The sequence below is a fragment of the Erythrolamprus reginae genome, chromosome 1 (assembly GCF_031021105.1).
Source record: "Erythrolamprus reginae isolate rEryReg1 chromosome 1, rEryReg1.hap1, whole genome shotgun sequence".
Lineage (NCBI taxonomy): Eukaryota > Metazoa > Chordata > Lepidosauria > Squamata > Dipsadidae > Erythrolamprus > Erythrolamprus reginae.
The window spans coordinates 168280010-168300891 of record NC_091950.1 but is presented as its reverse complement, the minus strand read 5'-3'; the positions used below and the strand labels follow the sequence as shown (position 1 = coordinate 168300891).

The 20882-nt window shown below is 38.9% G+C and overlaps 1 protein-coding gene across 1 annotated transcript in view; it reads right to left on the bottom strand.

Moving 5' to 3' along the window:
- Positions 1-20882, bottom strand: part of THSD7B (thrombospondin type 1 domain containing 7B) — a 567237-nt gene that overhangs the window by 36259 nt on the left and 510096 nt on the right. The window contains exons 17-19 of the mRNA XM_070731424.1: positions 12650-12791; positions 9471-9586; positions 7843-7960 (exon numbers count right to left, since the gene is read on the bottom strand). Of these exons, the coding sequence (XP_070587525.1) occupies positions 7843-7960; positions 9471-9586; positions 12650-12791 (376 nt within the window). The remainder of the gene's footprint in view (positions 1-7842; positions 7961-9470; positions 9587-12649; positions 12792-20882) is intronic.

The window sequence follows — 20882 nt, the reverse complement described above, 5'->3', positions numbered from 1 at the left end:
CCCCCGAGTGTTTTAATGATGTTATACATTTATATAGTCTTGAGGAGGATGAGGTCTAAAGTTTAAAATTTTGCTTTGAGTGAAATTTCAAACATTAATTTATTGAAACAAATGAAAACAAGAATAAAATTGCTTGCACTAGTTTCAAGAGTCTTCCAATGATAATCAACAGACATAAATCTCTCCTCCTGTCCGCCCTAATATTTATCTCAGATATCTCTATGGAAAAGGATTTCCTACCAAGAATAAACTCCTGAGGAAGAATATTCACAATTTGTTCATCTCCTTTGGCTATAGCTATAAATTCTTAGTGATGCAGTTGCATTAATATGAGCATGAAGTCCTAGAAAACCAGAGCAAAAGACTGAGATTTATTTGCCAATCCTAAATCTTTTGGTATGCATCTCATCATTTCAATGAAGAACAATTTTTTTCTATACTATACCATCCTCTTCTGAGATATAGGCCATTACAGTTTGCTGTGCTCTTTCAGATATGCTATATATTCGCCATCCACAGAAACCGAGACGTAAATTGTTTAAACAAAGCCATATATTCTTTTAATTTCTCCAGTAAACAAGAAGCAAAATCCATTGTGTTGTGTAATCATCTACCAATGTAAGCAGGGGTGGACTGCTGTCCAGACCGGGGGGGGACGGACTGCAGTGGGGTAGCAAAAATGGAGTTCCACCCCAGAGCACCCGATTGGCACTGAAAGATGTTGGGGGGAAAATGGAGGACATCCTGCATAAGCCACGCCCACAGTGTGGTAGTAAAACTTTTGGTAGCCCTTCACTCAATGTAAAGAGGATCAGAGTCTCTGTTTCTCATTCTCCAGTGCCATTTGGTTACATAATTTTGTGGTACCTTTCTTTTCTACACATTCTAACAGACCATTTTCCAGGATAGTGCCTCTGATAACCAATAAATAGTTTAAAATGAAAACAGATATGTTTCTAGATCTGGGATATACAGTATGAAACATGTTTAATTTTTAAAACCAACAACTCTTCTTTGCCTCACACAAAATGGAATGCTGCAGAGACTCTCCCATCTAAGGTGACTTTTTCTGATGACCAAATGAAAGATAGAGGTATAAGAATTCATTTTAATGAATCTCCCCACCATCACCACCACTTAATGATGTTAGAAAGAAACTCAAAACAGACACCATTTTTTTCTGACATTGGTTGCTCCATCTTCTTTGTGGCCTTTTCTTACAATGGCCTGAATTGAGTCATCATCTTTGGAATGTGGTCCAATAAGTTTGCCTTGTCTCCCCTTTCTAGACAAATGAGTAATAAAGGACATGAACAATTGCAAATGAAGCATCTCTCCTTTCCCCTCTTGGCTTTAGAAAAGTAGCTCTTCAGGGGTAGGCAGGTTATTCTCTTACCAATAATTTACCATAAAAACATTTGTTTCCATTTCGTTTCTATTGTATGTACCCCAATTTAGTAATTTCTAGGAAATGAATTTAAAATGAAAACTGCCAGTGTTTCTTTCTGTATAGGCATGTTTAATTTCTCAAGGTGACTTTAAATATCAGATACAGATTTACATTCCTGCCGCCTCATACTTGTTTCAAGATTCTGCCTCTTTCCTCATCTAAGTTTGAGGGGTTTTTCCAAATGTTTCCTGCTTGATCTAAATCTTCTAAATACACATTAATAATCGCTCAGTGGCAAGTAGATGACTCAGCTGTTCTGCTGTTTGTAATGTCCCAGGCTCTTGGTCTCTCCCCTGCTTCTTTAGGTCCTTCTTTGTCTAGACCAGGGGTCTCCAAACTGCAAATGAAAGTTGCCAAGACTTTGTTGCCAATCTGGCTGGGGATTTGGGGGAGTTGAAGTCTTAAAGTTGCCTAGAACTACGGCGCCTAAAACACAATTTGAGTATTGCCCACAAGATCATATGCTGCAACGTCCTACCGGTCAATGACTACTTCAGCTGCAACCGCAACAACACAAGAGCACGCAACAGATTCAAACTTAATACGAACCGCTCCAAACGTGACTGTAAAAAATATGATTTCAACAAGAGCACGCAACAGATTCAAACTTAATACGAACCGCTCCAAACGTGACTGTAAAAAATATGATTTCAACAAGAGCACGCAACAGATTCAAACTTAATACTAACCGCTCCAAATGTGACTGTAAAAAATATGATTTCAACAAGAGCACGCAACAGATTCAAACTTAATACGAACCGCTCCAAACTTGACTGTAAAAAATATGATTTCAACAACTGAGTTATCGAAGCGTGGAACTCATTGCTGGACTCAATTGTGTCAACCCCTAACCCCCAACATTTCTCCCTTAGACTCTCCATGATTGACCTCTCCAGGTTCCTAAGAGGCCAGTAAGGGGTGTACATAAGTGCACTGGTGTGCCTTTTGTCCCCTGTCCAATTGTCTTTCCTTTCTCTCACTTATCATATATATTTTCTTTCTTTCATATATTTATTTTTTATTTATTTATTTATTTATTTATTTATTCTTTGTCCAATATACAATACATATGAAAGGGAATAGACATTAAGTGATATATAAAAGATAGGAAGTGAAGAAGAAGAGAAGTAGGTGGGAAGGAAAGAATATATATGATAAAATGGAAAGGAAAGACAATTGGACAGGGGACGAAAGGCACATCAGTGCACTTATGTACGCCCCTTACTGGCCTCTTAGGAACCTGGAGAGGTCAATCCTCTCCTCTAAGTTCACTTTACCCCTATATATATTACTACATGTCTATTTTCTTCCTATATATTTGTGTATTGGATGAATGAATGAATGAATGAGTAAATAAATAAATAAATAAATTTGGAGACCCCTGGCTTAGCATAAACTTGATTACTTTAGACTCCAGGAGCATCTTCATCTTGAATGACCAGAAGGATAATTCTGGTCCTTCCTTCCAATTCTTTAGGGAAGAGGTCCCCAACCTTGGCAATTTTACAACTTGTGGACTTCAACTTTCCCCAATCGGCAGCCAGTTGGCTGAGGAATCTGGAGTTGAAGTCTACAAGTCTTAAAAGTTGTAAAGGTTGAAGAAATCTGCTCTAGGGAATGAAACCTTTTTGACTCCAATTTCTGAGAATTGTCTGGTTTCCTATTCCCACTAACTTTTTTTAAGCCACTATGGTGGTTTATTCTCTCTTCCTCCTGTGGCAGCATTTGCACATTTATTCTGAAAACAACAATTTAGAAAATAAGCAGGTAGATGACAAGTAAAAGTTATAAAATTGTACGCCACAAATTTGTCATCCTGCTTAAAAGATTTTATGATTTGCTACACTGGATAACACTGGAAACATTTGTATGCATCGTGATGCTTTCATTGATAAGCCAGAATTTTCTTTGAGAAGCCTAGTGCATAAAATCTTTCTCTCAGCTTATATTAAGGTGTAACAAGATTTTAGGAAACAAGGTTTTAATACGATATATTTATACTGTGGAATATGAGATAAAATGATCATTCATATTGATTCCATATTGTTTTAATAGTAATACACCCTCCTATTTTATAATGCAGGAGAAGGTGTACAGTTCACAAATGTTACATTGTGGGTACATAAGATCAAGTAGAAAATTCAACATACTGAATTACATCTTCCAAATTCTATTAGTACTGACTTTGGGAGACATTAAATTGGATTTTTATATAAATCTATCTCCATTCAGCAGTATTAGTGACTACAAAGAGCTGAAACAAACCCAATAAAAAGTGTCAGTGCTTAATGCTGTAGTTGCTAGCTAATATTTTATTTTACAGCAATTGTATAGACCAGGAATAGACAAAGAGCAAAACAGACTATTCAACCAACTTTATCATTGAATGAAGCTGTCACAAAAAAATGTGAGTTCTGCATGTATTACTACAACATAGCAAATAAACAAATGGATGAATAAACAGTGGCAATGTAGCAGGTTCTATATTGAAGTGAGAGCAGAAATCATAGTGAAATTGTGTTTTAAAAATAATTTTAATTGCTTTTGAGTGCAAAAATAATATTCTATTATTATAATCTTCTATTTCTTAGACAAAAGACATGCACTATAAATAAAAGTCCTACATTCACATATTCACTGTGAGTCAATGACACATTATTCCATTTAATGCTGGAATACATGAAATCCAGGGTTGGTTAAGACTTTTGTCTATCAAGAGCAGTATTGTTAGAGGTGCAATATGTTGAAAGTTGCCTCTCTTGCCAGTAAAACTGAACCAAGTTGGTACAAGTTGATAAGATGTGGGAAGGCCATGGCTGCAGTTGAATAGTAGCATCCTGACAGTGTGTCAGAAGGTTAAAAGAAGATTAAAATTATCTCTACTCCAATGTGCCTTGAAAATGCAAATGAGGCTAACTAATAAGCAGATTCTAGAGGTGCTTTCTGTAGAACAGACAAAAAGGGAAAACCTCCTAATTTTAATCTCTGAAAAAAGAACAGAGACGTTTCACCAGTTAATTCATTAATAACATATCTCTGGATATTTTATCTGTTTTACAGAAAATTATTCAGAAATCCTGGCTTTTATTTTCACATGTTTGTCCAAGAACAAATACATATCTCACATACAAAACATCACTGGTGAAATTTAGATTACTTGTGTTTATTAATTGTTATGTTGAGCAGTAGCTTGATACTGCCTATCTTGTACAGTAATACCTCGTCTTACGAACTTAATTGGTTCCGGAAGGAGGTTCGTAAGGCGAAAAGTCCATAAGACGAAACATTGTTTCCCATAGGAAACAATGTAAAAGAAATTAATGCGTGCAAGGGGAAAAAAATCGCAAAATGGCGCTCTGCTGGGCGCTGCCGCCCAGCTGTCACCTTTTAAAACAGCCCAGGGGCTTCTTGGCATTCTCCTGAACTTGAACCTGAACTTTTGCCAAACTTTTCGGGTTCGGAAGGCTGCCGAGAAATGCCGGCGCCCGCCTGTTACCTTCTGAAACAGCCAAGCGCTTCTCTGCGGCCTCCGGAACCTGAACCCGAACTTTTGCCAAACTTCCGGGTTCGGCATTTGGGAGAACGCCGAGAAGCCCCCCGGCTGTTTCAGAAGGCGGCGCTTCTCGGCGGCCTCTCGAACCCGAACCCAAAAAGTTCGGGAAAAGTTCGGCTTCGGGTTTGGGAGAACACCGAGAAGCCCCCCCGGCTGTTTCAAAAGGTGACAGCTGGGCGGTGGCGCCCAGCGGAACACCATTTTGCAATCTGCGGTGGGTTCGTAAGTTGAAAAAAGTTCGTAAGAAGAGGCAAAACATTTCCGAACTCCAGGTTCGTATCTCAAAATGTTCGTATCACAAGGGGTTCATATCACGAGGTACCACTGTATTTGCTTCTCATTGTATATACTGTATTCTTATTTTCCCCAGTTTCACCATATCCTGTTCTTTCAATAAAGCATCCAGATCTAAGCCCACGGTCTGTTTTATTGGTGGATAGGTGGGTTTAACTGCATATCGAGTTGCACACAGACTAACATGTAGTGGGGCCAGAACAAACATTTCTGAGCTTTTTAATCAGTATTTTCTCTTCAGTGACTCAAAAGGCTTATTGTCTTACAAAAGGAAAGTTCGGTTCCAAAATGTTGGGTAGTGAAAACAGTATATTTGCAATATATATACAACCAAGTCTCATCGAATAAGCAAAACTTTACACTGCAATAGCAATATATTCATAACACCACCACTCATACTGTATTAATCAAATCAGAGGTCACATCCTGAATTGCCAAGAAAGAAAAATTGTTTTCCATAAATATTTTAAAATCTCTTACAGCTTCCAAGAAGTTAGCATAAATTTTAAGTTTTTTGTAGTTAAAATACTATAATTTTTATCCCAGTGTTCACATCACCAACATTTCAGCTTCAAAACTGACACTGATTATTTAACTCATTATTAGATTTTTGAAAATGTGTTGAAACACTTGTATCATTTTATTACTGTGAATGCACACTCCATATATTTTCAGTATTAATCATAGCTAGACTTAAAATAATTAACAATAATTAATAAACCATTGTCCCAATTACTGCCTGGATTTATACACTATGCTAAACCAAAATGATATCTTCAATTTGGTTTAGCATATTAAAGAATCCAGTTGTCGTGGTTTTCAAACCATGATTTATCTTGTAGTAATCTATGTAAGCAGACAATATTGCTATTGATTTAATAAGTTATGGTTAAACAAATCATGACTACCATATGTACCACAGTGGTGGGTTTCAATTTTTTAACTACAGGTTCTGTGGACATGGCTTGCTTGGTGTGCATGGCTTGATGGGGGTCATAAGACTGAATGGGCAGGGCCAACTCGATGTGACTCATGGCAAGGTGGGGTAGCACCTTGCTGTGAGTGACATCAAGTTGGTCATGCCCACTGCAGAGACTGATTGATTTCACCTTTGAGACAACCATAGCCTGGATGATTAAAGATCCCTATAGACATCTTTTAGAATATTTTGTTTGGCTTCCTACTATTTCTCACCCATTTCTCGTCCAAATAATACAGATACTTGACCTCACCTAGTTTACAAGCCCAAGCAAAGTTGGCTGCTGTTGTCTTTAGTATGGGTTGGTAGCCAGTACGGGCCATACTGCATGTGTGTGCCCCAGAGAGATTTTGCTTCTGTGCATGCGCATGAAGCAAAATTTGTGAGAGGACGCGTGCGAGAGATTTTGGCTGTTCACATTTCTCAGGTATGGGACAGATTATGTACAAAAAACCAAGCAATCAATCAAGCAAACATAGGAATATGGAGGGGAAAAATAAATGCTTAATTACCAAAACCATCACAGAGATGGGTTCCAAGTTACCTCCCTGTCAGTTAGCTCTCTCCCGCGCAGTGCACCTTGTGGTTGAGCATGCGCAGTAACAAAAAATCTGAAAACCCCCCCACTAAAGCCAAAAAAAGAAATGGTGACTGCATGCATAGTGCTGGAACTAAGCTTCTGTGCATGCTCAGCAGGATTTTTTTTTTTTAAAAAAAGAAAAAAATTGGCAATTTTTTGTTTCTGCGCATGCACAGAAGCAACCCCCCTGCCAAAATCTCACACACACGTGCATCTTCTTGCGAGATTTTGCTTCCTGTACATGCACAGAAGCAAATGCCGCTGGTGCGTGTGCGCGTACACGCTGGAGACACAGAGCTGCATGCACATTGTACCGGTAGCGGTACAGTAGCAAGCCCCGCCCAGTTGTCTTCTATTGAGACAAAAATTGGTGGACAACTTCTAAATTATAGACCTACATGACTAAATTCTGGAAATTCAGAGGGTCCCAACCAGTGTTCCCTCTAATTTTTTGGGGGGGGGGGGTGGTGGAAAAGTATAGTGTCTGAGCGGCAGTCCCTTCAGGACTGGGCGGCACAGAAATAATAAACAAACAAACAAACTAACAAACAAATAAAAAACCCACCCTGTTTTGCCTCAGAGAATTTCAAAATAAAATACTGTACTGTGTGTCTATAACAGTGAGCTCATAATAGGGCAACTCTATCAATATCAAAATGCCACTGAAATAGTTGAGCTAGTTTCAAACTAGATTTTGATTTTCTTTCTCTCTTCCTTACTCCCATTCTTTTTCTTTCTCTTTTTCTTCCTCTCTTTTTTCTATCTGTTTCTCTCTCTTCCTCTCTTCCTCTCTCTCTCCTTCCCTCTCACTCTTTCCCTCTCGGCTTCTGGGCAGGTTTGGAAAACTCTGAGTTGATGATGATTTTTAAGTGAGCGATTGCTCACTGCTCAGCTTAGAGGGAACTATGGTTCCAACCCAATATATTTGCAAACTACAAGGGAAAAACTTAAAATACTGTGAATAGTAATTTAAATGGCATAATTACCTGCAAGACCACAAGTTTGTGAACATTCCGACCACGGAGACCATTCAGTAACCAGACAGTTCACTACACATTCTACCATGCATTTGGCTGTCATTTTGGTGGGTGTCTCCAGATTCAACTATTAAGGAAAACAAAACAGATCACTTGTCACTGACAGCAAGGCAGATGTGCAATTAAGCAGGGCTTTTACTGAAATACCAAAAATTGGATCCTGTAAGCTGAGCAGAGTCTTCTTGAGTAGGCAGCTATAATACATTTAAAACAACAACAATAGCTTCTTCAATATTTTTTTTAACTGCCCCAAGTCCAGCTTGCTCATAACTTTGGCAAAGCAATATTCATTGAAATGCATTAGCATGTTTCACTTTGGCATCCTGAGTTTATACATTGCTATTTTGTCTATTTGTCTTCTGAATTGGCTGGGCTTGGATGAAAGAGCTACAATATAGAAAATATATTTGCCCATACAGAAGTAACTAAGGTCATTTGGATTGTAATAGACAAAGAAGGGTAATGATAACTGAGAGAGGGCCAATGGGATGAAATGCTAGATGGAGCCATCAGTTGAGCAAACAATCGGAGGGAGATGTTGAGATGATAGTTAGAAGGCAAGAAAAGGAGAACAGGAAGAAGCAGGTTAGAAATACAAAAAGAAGAAAGAATTATACAAATGCTGCTAAAAAGGAAGAGTCAGCCATGATCTGGGTAAGATTTAGAAAATTGTTTTCATCAGATTACTTTTTCATTTTTTATTTACCTTAAAAATTCATGTTTATTGATCAAAATGTAGGAATAGTTTCTGATCTACCTTACCTTATACTGACTTCAAATGACAAAACTACATCAATGACTCTATGGAGGGTTCTACTATAGAACTATAGATCAGTGACCTTTATTTTGATGCATTTTCTGAAAGATCATAAAATCTATGGTATGGTGCAATTTTATTCATTTAACAATCAGGGTAATACAAAAATGTCTAACCTGTACAGAGATCTAAGTGCAGAGACCTACATAAGTGCAGAATAGGCCTATTAGCTTATCAAGTTTCTCTATGAAGGCATTATCTCATCTAAATACATTTAATTCACTGCATTCAATCCAGCCCGTGGGTGCAATGGTTCAAAAAATCAATGAGCAAAAGAGTGTCTATAAGTATCTCCATTTATCTTCTTTTAAATTCCTATATGAAAACATCTGAGCTTGATTGAAGCCCCATTTAGTTGTCTCAAAGAGGCTTTTCCAAAATTCAACTGGACTTTCTTGGATCCCACCCCCCGAAAATGTTTTGCTTCTCATTCAAGACATTTTTTTAGAACCGTAGAAGCTTCTTAGATGAGAAGTAAAACATTTTCAAGGGGGAAAAAAAACAAGACTGCCCTTTGAAAAAGTACCTTTGGGACAACCATGATCTGGATAACTGAGAATCTCTATAGCATGGTATCTATATCCTAGGTGCCTACATCCTAGATCAGTGTTTCCCAACCTTGGCAACTTGAAGATATCTGGACTTCAACTCCCAGAATTCCCCAGCCAGCATCTTCAAGTTGCCAAGGTTTGGAAACACTGTCCTAGATGACTTAAAGGCCCAGTGAATATTTGAATTAAGTATTCAAATGGAAGCTCACCTGCTCACAGTGGTTCATGTTCACGGCTTTTCCATCACTGCGAATGCAGCTTAGAAGACGATTCCTAATCCCTTGTCCACAGGCTGAATTTTCATTTAGCTGGCATGTGCTCCAGTCTAAAGAGACATGATGGTTACAATTGGTTTTGCCTATTAATGTTAGAAGGACTTTTTTAAAAAAAAACACAAAGCTGTAGTTTTTTACGATTTGGAAATCAATATAATATTATTTAAAAGAAAAGAATCCATCCAGCATTAAATTATTCTGTTTTTATTTCAGTAGCCCTTAAAAATTACATTCCCTCCAAGTATGCTAACAACTGTCCAGTGATGTTGAAATATAGCACTTCATAGTGATCAAGTGGCATGCTGCTCCATTGGATGCCAAAAATTGTAAAAAAAAAATAATATCTGCAACATGACTACCTTGAAGCAACACTTGTCATAATCTCCAACTGAGTTTTGTTTGACAAAAGAAATCATGTTTCCCTTGAAAGAAAGCACTTGTAAAATATTAATATCTTCTTCAAGCTAGGATAACCAATTAGGGAATGCTGGTTTTTCCCCCAAAATACCACTCTGCAAAGGTAATGTTGGAAATAGCTAGAAATCTTAAATAAATGACTTTTTTTCCTGCCTTCGAGATGCATATGAAATAATATAAATCATTTCCCCCTCTGTGTGGTCTTAACACTTCATTTCTTTGGATGTGCATCCTCTGTGTTGCTTACCAGAATTGTGAAAGACAGCTTCTTTTCTTGCTGTATGTGAATTGAACCCCATGGCTTGTCCTCAATGTTATATAGAATTCCTAGGTGAACGTGCTTTCATTTTAATGAGGGGAATATCTCTAAACAGGCTTCCATTAAGAAGTCAGGAATGATGGAATCTTAGAATAAAAAGTCCATTCTGTACTCTGCATGAGGTAGTAGCTCTTTATAGAATTCTAACTTTTGCCTCTAGGAGCTTATACCTTTGACTTCTTGAGTCCATTTTTAAGTATACCTTTTTATAGTTTATCAATCTGAACTTGGAAATTAGGATCAATGAATCACAAATTTGCAACTCTCTTGAGTGCAGCTTGACTGCTGCTTTCTCCTGTTATGCTTTAGACAAGCATCGGGAAGTGGACAATCTCTTTGTTCAGGATTATTTCTCAACTTTGCAACTGAGTCCACAACTTGGAAATGTTTTGGCGAACTCATGTCCGAGTGCTAACCATGTCTGCCTTCCATGTTTCACTTTTTTACGAATAACATATTATTATTATTATTATTATTAATTTGAATAGAATAAAGGAAAATATATAAATATACTTAAAATAACATTAAAAGGGTAATGAAGATTGATAATCAAATATAAACAGAAAAATCAGATGATAACTAACAGTTCTAAAATACTGTATGAAGAATATATTGTAATACATCATTAAGAAGCTTATGAACATTCATATCCACTTTCTAATCAAAACATGTCTCTATTACATTACTTGATTATTACTAAATTGCTAAATATCTCTATTAAAGGCACTTGGTTAACACAATTGGAGTTATAAAAAATGATAAAGAAAGAGGCTGTAGATGATAAAACAATACATTAAGACAATTCAATGCACTATATGTAGATAATATGCCAAGTTAAAATATAAACTTTAAAACCTGAATTTTGGATGTGGTCCAATTCCACAGATAAATCTGTAGGCTAAAATTGGTTTCCAAAGAGAACTATTTTCCGCATTTGATTCATTTTTAAAATACAAAGTTATTCTAAATTTTGAAGCACATGCTCACATTTTGGTTGGCCATTATTCATAGAGGAGATTAAAAATATTTTCCAATAAAAAGCATATAAAAATCACAGGCATTATTTATTTATATATCTATTTTTTTAAAAAAATTATATTCCATCCCTTCACTGATAAGGCAACATTTAGCATTGTTGAAGGATTATAAAGTGCTGCTCACAGATGTAATAATCCTCAGGAAAATTAAATATTTTTTTAATATAGGTAGTCCTCGATTTATAACCACAATTGAGTCTAACATTTCTGTCACTAAGCAAGACATTTGCTAAGTAAGTTTTGCTTCATGTGACAACATTTGTTGTTCTAGTTGTTAAGTGAATCAATGTAGCTATTGATCACATAGATACATGCCAGTTGCCAAATGTACAAATTTTGGTCACAGGACCATGGGGATGATAACACTTTTTAAGTGTGCAAAAAAGGTCAGAAAGGCACTTTTTCCAAGTGCTCTTGTAAGTCATTAAACTGTTGTAAGTCAACTGTTGTATTTATATATTATATAAATATAATTTATATTATAGGAAATATAGTAATGCTATATGCAATTGTATATAATTCTATGAGGATTTGTTTATTTATTTATTTGTATGCCAGCCCTCTCCAAGGACTCGGGGCGGTTCACAACATATATAAGAAACAATAATAAAATCAATCCAATTAATACATAAAAACAATCCATAAAAATACTACTTTAAAAACTTCCATTACCATTCATTCAACAATCGTACTAAAAACATTCATTGGTCAGGGAGAAGATCTAATAACCCTAAGCCGGTCGACAAAGATGAGTTTTTAGGTTCTTTCAGAAGACAAGGAGGGTGTGGCCAGTGCGAATCTCTGGGGGGAGCTGATTCCAGAAGGCCGGCCCCCCCACAGAGAAGGCATTTCCCCTAGCTTCCGCCAGCCGACATTGTTTGGTCGACGGGACCCTGAGGAGGCCAACTCTGTGGGACCTCACTGGTCACTGGGATTCATGCGGCAGAAGGCGGTCTCGGAAATAGTCTGGTCCTATGCCATGTTGGGCTTTATAGGTCATAACCAACACTTTGAATTGTGTCCGGAAGCAGATTGGCAGCCAATGCAGTCCGCAGAGTGATGATGAGATATGGGCATGTCTTGACAGGCCTAAAATCGCTCGCGCAGCTGCAATTGTGAACTTATTTAATTCATAAGTTCACAATTCATCAATTATCACAAATTAATAAAGATATGACCTTTCTAGATATTTTCAAAATGGCCTCCCTTGAAAATTCAAGTCCAGCGAAAGTTACATATTCTTAAATGCTACACTATTTCTATATACTTTTGCCAGTCCAATGCAGGTATTTGGCAGAATGCTTTAGATTTAATTCAAAATTACAATTGAGGGCGCTTACCTGTTAAATTGTAACTATACTGAAAACAATTCAGATTCAGAATACAAGGCCTCTGCTGTGCACTTTCAGGGCAGGTCTTGGGTTTTAAAGGCATTCGCAGTATGTGTCGAGTCCTTGTTTGCCTTATAGTAGGATCACATCGCTAGAGATTTTTTAAAAAAACAACAAACCGTGGGTGAGTGAATTATGCAAGCACATGTTTACAGTTGTGGCAAGGATGGTTACCTGCATTATTAATTTAATTGGTTTTCAAATTGCTTATCAGGCTAAAGAGTCTTGTGAATAATCTCATTATATAACACCAATGCTTTCCCCCTGAATTTGATAGTCCTCTAAAAAACCACACACCCTATGTTTGTACATAGGGGAAGAATCATAACATGGGGCTAAAGATTTATATGGTGGTCCGGCAAACAATCAACCAAGCTATTGCTGGTTGACTAATCATTTTGGAACCATAGAGAATGAAAAAAAGGGTACCATCATCTTTGTAGATCTGTCTTATAGCATATTCATTTTTTCTTTTCAATTAAGAAAAAAAAATGTTATAGTAAAATGTGAACTCCTGTATTCCTGGAAAAAGTTTTTTTTAAAATCTTTCAAATTGCAAATATATTTTATTGCTTTTTTAAAAAATCGCCCACACCATACTGTAGATGTTTTAGCTGATAAAGGTTTATTGGAAAATGTGCTATTTCCCTAAAATCATTAAGATGCTATATTTGAACAAAAGAAGACAGTATCAGACACTACTGAAAAACACCCCTTGACACTATTTAACTGTTTATGATAAATATACAGATATACATATTTAATTATCTTCTCCAACTGCACAGTCACAATCCTCTCAAACATGTTGCCCATTAAATGTGTTTTTAAAGGAGCTGAATGAACAGTTTCTTCAGAAGTGGATAGGCCCACTGCTTTCTTTAAGACTTCTGGCCCCAAACTGTCACATAAAGAAATATTTTTCCCTGCCTGGATCTGCCTAGTCATTTTTCTTAAATAAGCTAAGATAGATAGAGTTCTAGTGTACATTTCCTATCTGTATTCTTAGGCCGATAAAGTGAAAGTTACCCCATGCAATTTGATTAGAAATATTTTATTTCAAGATGGAATGTTTTTCTCGAAGTCTCTCATGGACCCATCCTGGCAAATCTCCATGAATTGCAATACAAGGTTTCCCAATGATAATAATCCCAGAACCAATTCAAAGAACTCAATTGAAAAGCTACTTGAGAATGCAATGGAGATCACAAAGTAAGTTATTTTTTAAGCCTTCACCTTCAGTGGCCTTCAGGGTTATACATTTATGCTCTATCCATTCTAGAGCATAAATAGACTAGAGCAGTGATGGTGAATCTTTTTTTCCTCAGATGCCAAAAGGGCATGCTTGCATGCTATCGCGCATGCACAAGTGCCCACACCCATAATTCAATGCCTGGGGAGGGGGAAAACAGGTTCCCTGAAGGCCCTCTGAAGGTTGGAAATGGCCTGTTTCCCAAGTTCTGGCGGGCCCTGTAGGCTCGTGTTTCACCCTCTCCTGACTTCAAAGGCTTCCCTGGAGCCAGAGGAGGGTAAAAATGCCTTCCCCCACCCCCCAGGAGGCTCTCTGGAAGCCAAAAACGCCCTCCCAGAATCTCTGTGGGAGCCAAAAATGAGGTGGCTGGCACACACATGCACATTGGAGCTGAGCTAGGGCACCGGCTCGCGTGCCAGCAGATATGGCTCCAGGTGACACCTATGGCACCCATGCCATAGGTTCGCCATCACTGGACTAGAGCATAGCCTATTGCATCACACAGAGTTTCCCAGAAAACCAGGGAGGAGTCGGGGCAACTCAATTGTGTTGAGTGTTTACTGGTCTGATGCCCTTCCTGTCACCAATGCAGAGTTTGCAACAGATAATAACGGTACCCAGAGAGAGAAATAATTGTGATTATCTAGGATCAAACTCACAGCTTCCTGATTGTGAGGTGGGAGCTCCACCTCTAGCTCCATCTCTGCCTCCTAATTGTGAGGCGAGAGCACCACTCCCATTTGTTACTCTATCTTGTAGGACAAATAGTTTGGGGCACTGGAGAATTCTCCCAGACCATTCAAGGCTCTAGCATTGTCCGCACATCTCTGGAGACATCATCTTCATAGGACCTTTCCCTACTCCTTCTCTTGCAAGGGAGGAAGACGCAGCTGTGCTATTTTGAAGGCAAACAAAATCACGCCACATTGCAAGATGAGATTTTTTTTTAAGGCGCAGCAAGAAAACACCTTTGCTGGCTAAGGAAGATTCAGCTTGCTGGTTGATTGTTTCTCTTTTTCTTCTTAATGAGGCATTTAATATGTCTCTCCCTGCCCCAGGGCACAGTTACATGGGTACTTTTGGGTAGCAGCAGCAAAGTGAATAGGCAGTAAGCAGAGTAATTTATTAGCTTCGGATGCTTCTAAAGGGCAATTAGCTTGGCATACAAATGTCCTAACCTGCTACCCTTTATCATGACGCTGGGGATAATGGAGTTGCTTAAGTGATTGAAAATGGCAGAGCTACAACACAAACGAGTGGCAAATCCTAAGCCATTCCATGTCAGTGGTAACCCCGTCATTTATTCCAAACGAAGCAAACTGTGTCAGAAAGTAAAGAAGAGAAGAAAAGCAACCCCCTCTTCTAAACACAGAAATCAAATCTACATTTCAAGGCACAATTGCAGTTTCTCAAAGATATTTAATTAATATCTTTTCTTTTATCTACACTGGGAGTATATGCACCAAGACAAATTCCTTGTGTGACCAATCACACTTGGCCAATAAAAAAATCTAGTGTATTCCATTGTTAAATAGAAATGAGTTTGGAGGAATCGAGCGATGAAAACCATTGCCATGAACTGGATGAGATTATAACCCAACCAATATTAAATCCACGACCCTCTCACCCCTTATCATCCTCATAAATATGAAGGACTTTTTAAAAAAAAACAAAGCATCCTTCCATAAATCACTCCAAGGGCACTATTCTCTCCCCCCCCTCCATTTCAATACTCATTAACTAGAGAGACAGCAGTTCAAAAACACAAGCTTCCCTTGTCTTGCAGCTGTCACCAAAGACAGGACTCAAGAGCTAGAGACTGGCAGAATTAAGAAAGAGAGACAATGCCCCACCCTCCTGAATATGCAAAAGACGACTTCAACAATCTGGCTCACAGGCACAATACTATGAAGGTCCTAACCAGAAACAGCTCTGGCAGAAATCCAGCTGAGAGAAGTCCAGCAAATCCCTTTACAATTCTTCTTGTAACAGCAGAAGGCAGACACTGGTGTGTCTAACCTTGGTGTCTTTCTCCTGAGCATTTGCCAAGGAAGACTAGACTGTTCGCTCCTTCAGTAAATCTGAATTAAGCAGATGCAAGAGGTCCGTAGCATTCTTTGCAACCTTGCGCCCTGATTTCATAGACAAGCATCTTTTCCTGGAAGCTCAGCTGTTTGGAGAATGGTCACCCAGACATTTAACATAAGTCATTTTTCTTAATTACGTAAAAATGAATCCTGTTTCCAACTGTTTAGAAATGGTTTATTATCTTTCCCACAATTAATTTGATTGTTTGTCCTTGCAGGCAAGAATAATAGTATGAATGATTTGCCAATAATAATCAACGAGAAGTATCTTGATAGAAGTTCCCAATTACTGCTCTACTGAATTCATTTTGCTTTGTTAAAATCAATCACCGAAAATCGATGAAGAGAGGAGCTGGTTTTATAAATGATCACCTTTCCAGCATGAAAACAAGCATCTCAAGCAGCTTGGCAATGACTGTCATATTTTAATTGACTGTATTTGGGATGTGTCTTATAACAACTTATTATGGAAGCCTATTTAAAATCCTATCCAAACATGGCTTGCGTAAGGATTGGGGAAGGGAAAGCAAAATTTCTTCTTGCTATCAGCAAATACTATAAGATTATTTGGTAGTGCTGGACAGGCTAATTTTCCCACTCCTTCTTCCACCAGTTCTTATTATTCAATTTGATTGCACAGATTTAAGAGAAATTGCTTTCAAAAATTATATCAAAGGGGGAAAAATCTCTCATGGATGGAATGCTGCGCTCATCACTGTATGAAGTGATGAGGCAGTCAAGGTTTGTCCCTGAATATTTTAGGTTTCATGGTGAAATTGCTTTTCAAGAGATCCTCAACTGGAGTTTTCAGTAACGGTGTTTCTACTAAGAAAAACTGTCCTACTGGAGAAAATTGAAGGAGGTATTTAGCTTATGATTTCTGCCCACACTGAGTTGTAGCAATCTTCATTTACTATTTTAATTTGGAATGTATCCAAGCATAATAAAAGATCGATTTCCCCCCAACTAAATTGATTAAAGGCCTGGAGACAAAAATATATCAAGAATGGTTGCAGGAATTGGGTTTGGTTAATCTAGAGAAAAGAAGGATTAGGGGTGACAGGATAACAATATTGCAGTATTTGAATGGCTGCCACAAAAAACCTATTTTCCAAAGCATCAGAAAGCAAGATAAGAAACAATGGATGGAAACTAATTGAGAGAAGCAACCTAGAATTAAGGAGAAACTTCCTAACAGTGAGTATAATTAACCAGTGGAACAGCTTACCATCAGAACAGAGGTGGGTTCCTCCTGGTTCGGAATGGTTCACCAGAACCTGTAGCGACCCGCTGGTGATGTCACAGAATTGGTTCAGTCAGTGCCTGTCCAGGGGTGCCGCCATCTCTCTTTTTGATTTCTTTTTCTCTTCTGAGCATACACAGAAGCAGAATTTTTGGCACTGTGCAGCGCTCACCATCTTTTTTTTTTGCTTTTTAATCTTTTAAATTTTTTGGCACTGCACTTGCCTGCGCATGCTTTGTGCCCACGCAACACAGGAGGAAGCAAACCGGCAGCAAGGTAAGTTAGAACCCACCATTGTGTCACAAGTTATTTATTTATTTATTTATTTATTTATTTATTTATTTAGTTAGTTAGTTAGTTAGTTAGTTAGTTAGTTAGTCCAATACATGATACACATTGAAGAGAATAGATATGTAGTAATATAACTAAAGAAACGAATAGAAGAAAAGATATAAAAGTATAGGTGAACATATTTGAAAGGAAGAAAAGATAAATGAGATAAAGGAGAGACAATTGGACAGGGGACGGAAGGCACACTGGTGCACTTATGCACGCCCCTTACTGACCTCTAAGGAACCTGGAGAGGTCAATTGTGGATAGTCTAAGGGAAAAATGTTGGGGGTTAGGGGTTGACACTACTGAGTCAGGTAATGAGTTCCACGCTTCGACAACTCGGTTGCTGAAGTTATATTTTTTACAGACAAGTTTGGAGCAGTTAATATTAAGTTTGAATCTGTTGCGTGCTCTTGTGTTGTTGCGATTGAAGCTGAAGTAGTCATTGACAGGTAGAACGTTGCAGCATATGATCTTGTGGGTAATACTTAGATCGTGTTTTAGGCGACGTAGTTCTAAGCTTTCTAGACTTAGGATTGATAGTCTGCTTTCGTAGGGTATTCTGTTTCGAGTGGGCCGCTCCATCCGGGATGGGGGCCGGTGCGGCGGCGCCTTCGCCTCCTTCCGCGCCCCGCCCCCGCTCGGCAATCGGCCCGGCAAGACCTCCCTCTGACTCATCCTTCTTCCTGAGAGTTCCCTCGCGTACGGTTTGGGATGCCGGCTTTGGCGGTGTTTTCAGGACTTTGTGCCCCGCTTTTTCCCTACGCCTCTTCCCTTCTGAGATGTGGGCAGCGCCCCCGGGCAAACTTCTACAAGATTCTTGCAGTTAGCAGTGCTCTCCTCGCCTTCGCCTCCTTCCGCGCTCCGCCCCCGCTTGGCAATCGGCCCGGCGGCATTGCTGGCGTTCCAGGCGGGCCACCCGGCATGAGCACCGGTTTCGTGCCTCTCAGGCCGGGTAGATAAGAGGTGCGGCGCTCCCACGGGGAAAGGAGAAGGCGGCGGCTCAAGCCCTTCCCCGTGCGCCCCTCTGGAGGAGCCTCTCTGGCGGTTGTCCGGGCGGATGAAGGTGGCTGGGCCGCTGACAGGGACAGGCGGTGAGCGCTCAGAGGGGGCACAGCCCGGAGCGAGACTTGGCCTCCGCTGCGGCTGCTGCCCGTCTGCTTCTCTCTCCCTCCTTCCCTCTCTCTCCTGACATGCATGGCAAAGGTGCAGGGAGGATCGGGAGGCTCAAGCCTCCTTCGGTGGTGGCAGCCGGTTTCTTATTTTTGGGCCCGCACGCATTAATCGCTTTTCCATTGATTCCTATGGGAAACAATGTTTCGTCATACGAGCTTTTCAACTTATGAGCCTCCTTCCCGCACCAATTAAATTCGTAAGTCGAGGTTCTATTGTAATGTGAGATTGCCGGAGCAGAAGCTGCGTAGGATCAGGTTAACAACTCTAGAAGCCTTTTTGTTGTTTTATATTATAGGTGCTTCATCACTGGAAGTTTTTAAGAAAAGACTGGGCAACCACCTTTCTGAAATGGTACAGATTGAATTTGTTCTGTCGTGAAATTTCTCCCAAACCCTAGGCTGGATCTCTCCTTGATTAATTCCCATCGCTTCCTTCTTGTCCTGCCTTCAGGTGCTTTGGAGAATAGTTCAGAACCCCCCCCCCCTTCTTCTTTAGGGCAGCCACTCAAATATTGGAATACTGCTATCATGTCACCCCTAGTCCTTCTTTTCATTAAACTAGACATATCCAATTCCTGCAGCTGTTCTTCATATGTTTTACCTTCCAGTACCTTAATTATCTTTGTTGCTCCTTTCTGCACTCTTTCTAGAATCTCAACATCTTTTTTACAGTATATCGTGGTAAACAGAACTGGGTACAATATTCCAAGATGCAATTCCCCTTGTGCGAGAGTTTGAGCTAAGAGAGAATGAGTGGCCCTTTGCTTTGGTTGCTTTGATCCTACATCTCAGTTTCTAGTCCAAGGTTTTCACTGCTGCCTCCCATTGGCTCTTGTGTGTAGAACCTATTGGTTCAAGCAAAATTTCTGGTGCAATCTGCATTAATAATTAGAGAATATTTGCAGTTCAATGCAGTAATGAGGGGTGCACAGTAATGAGCTGGTTGGGTAATGAAAGATCTTCAAGAAAACAACCAAGCTCAGAGAGCACCAATTCATTGGCATTAAAGTAGCCACTTGTATTTGGAGTAGAAAGGGACAAGAACAGCTTTCAAAAGTAGCTGCACAAGTGTAGAAAAAGACAGAGGATGGTTGCATGAATTGGTAAAGAAAGTTTTTGTGTAGATTTCCTCACCTTGCAAATGGTCTTCTTTAATGGATTTGGCCCAGACTGATTCTTGATATGCTCCCAATGTAAAGCTGTATAGTTATACGACTATAGAACATATGTGAGATGAATTATCTAGTGTCTGGACATGTCAACAAGAAGATAAATGGAATATGAGGAGGCTCTACTCACTGGAATTCTCCAAAGCACCTGAAGACAGAATAAGAAGCAATGGATGGAAACTAATTAAGAAGAGAAGCAACCCTTCTTAATCAAGAAGAGAAGCAGAAACTAACCAAGAAGAGAAGCAGAAACTAATCAAGAAGAGAAGCAACAATTAAGGAGAAATTTCCGGTCAGCGAGAAAAAAATATGGCTTGCTTTTAGATATTGCGGGTGCTCCATCAATGGAGCTTTTTAAAATGAGATTGGGCATCCACTTGTCTGACATGGTATAGGGTCTGCTGCTTAAGCAGTGGGTTGGACTAGAAGACCTCCAAGGTTTGTTCTAACTCTGTTATTCTGTTCTTCCAAATGAGAGAAGAAGGGGTTTTCTGACAAAGCTAGTCAAAAATCAAAACTGATTTTTAATATGCTTGAGCAACTGACATAACAACCAACTAGGAAATTTTCTAAAGAAAAAAGTGTCAAATTCTCAAATGGCATAACATTAAGATAAAATGATCAGCAGTAGCAATTCTTTTTTACCCGCTGCACAGAAAATATTTTGTTATCTATACCTTTCTAATACCTTTATCTGGGTTTATATGACATGTAGGAATTACGGGTGGAAAAAGCATAAAAAGATTAACTGGACAGATTGTTCATATAACTAACTCTTCCCTGAAATGTTTTCAGGAAACAGAACAGAAATGAGTAGAGTTTGTCCCTAAAGAGCACTCACTTGGAAGTTGTAAAAGGACTTCTAGACCTAACTTCATAAAACTATGTGACTTGATAAATAATCACAAAGGGCAAATTGCTTCTGA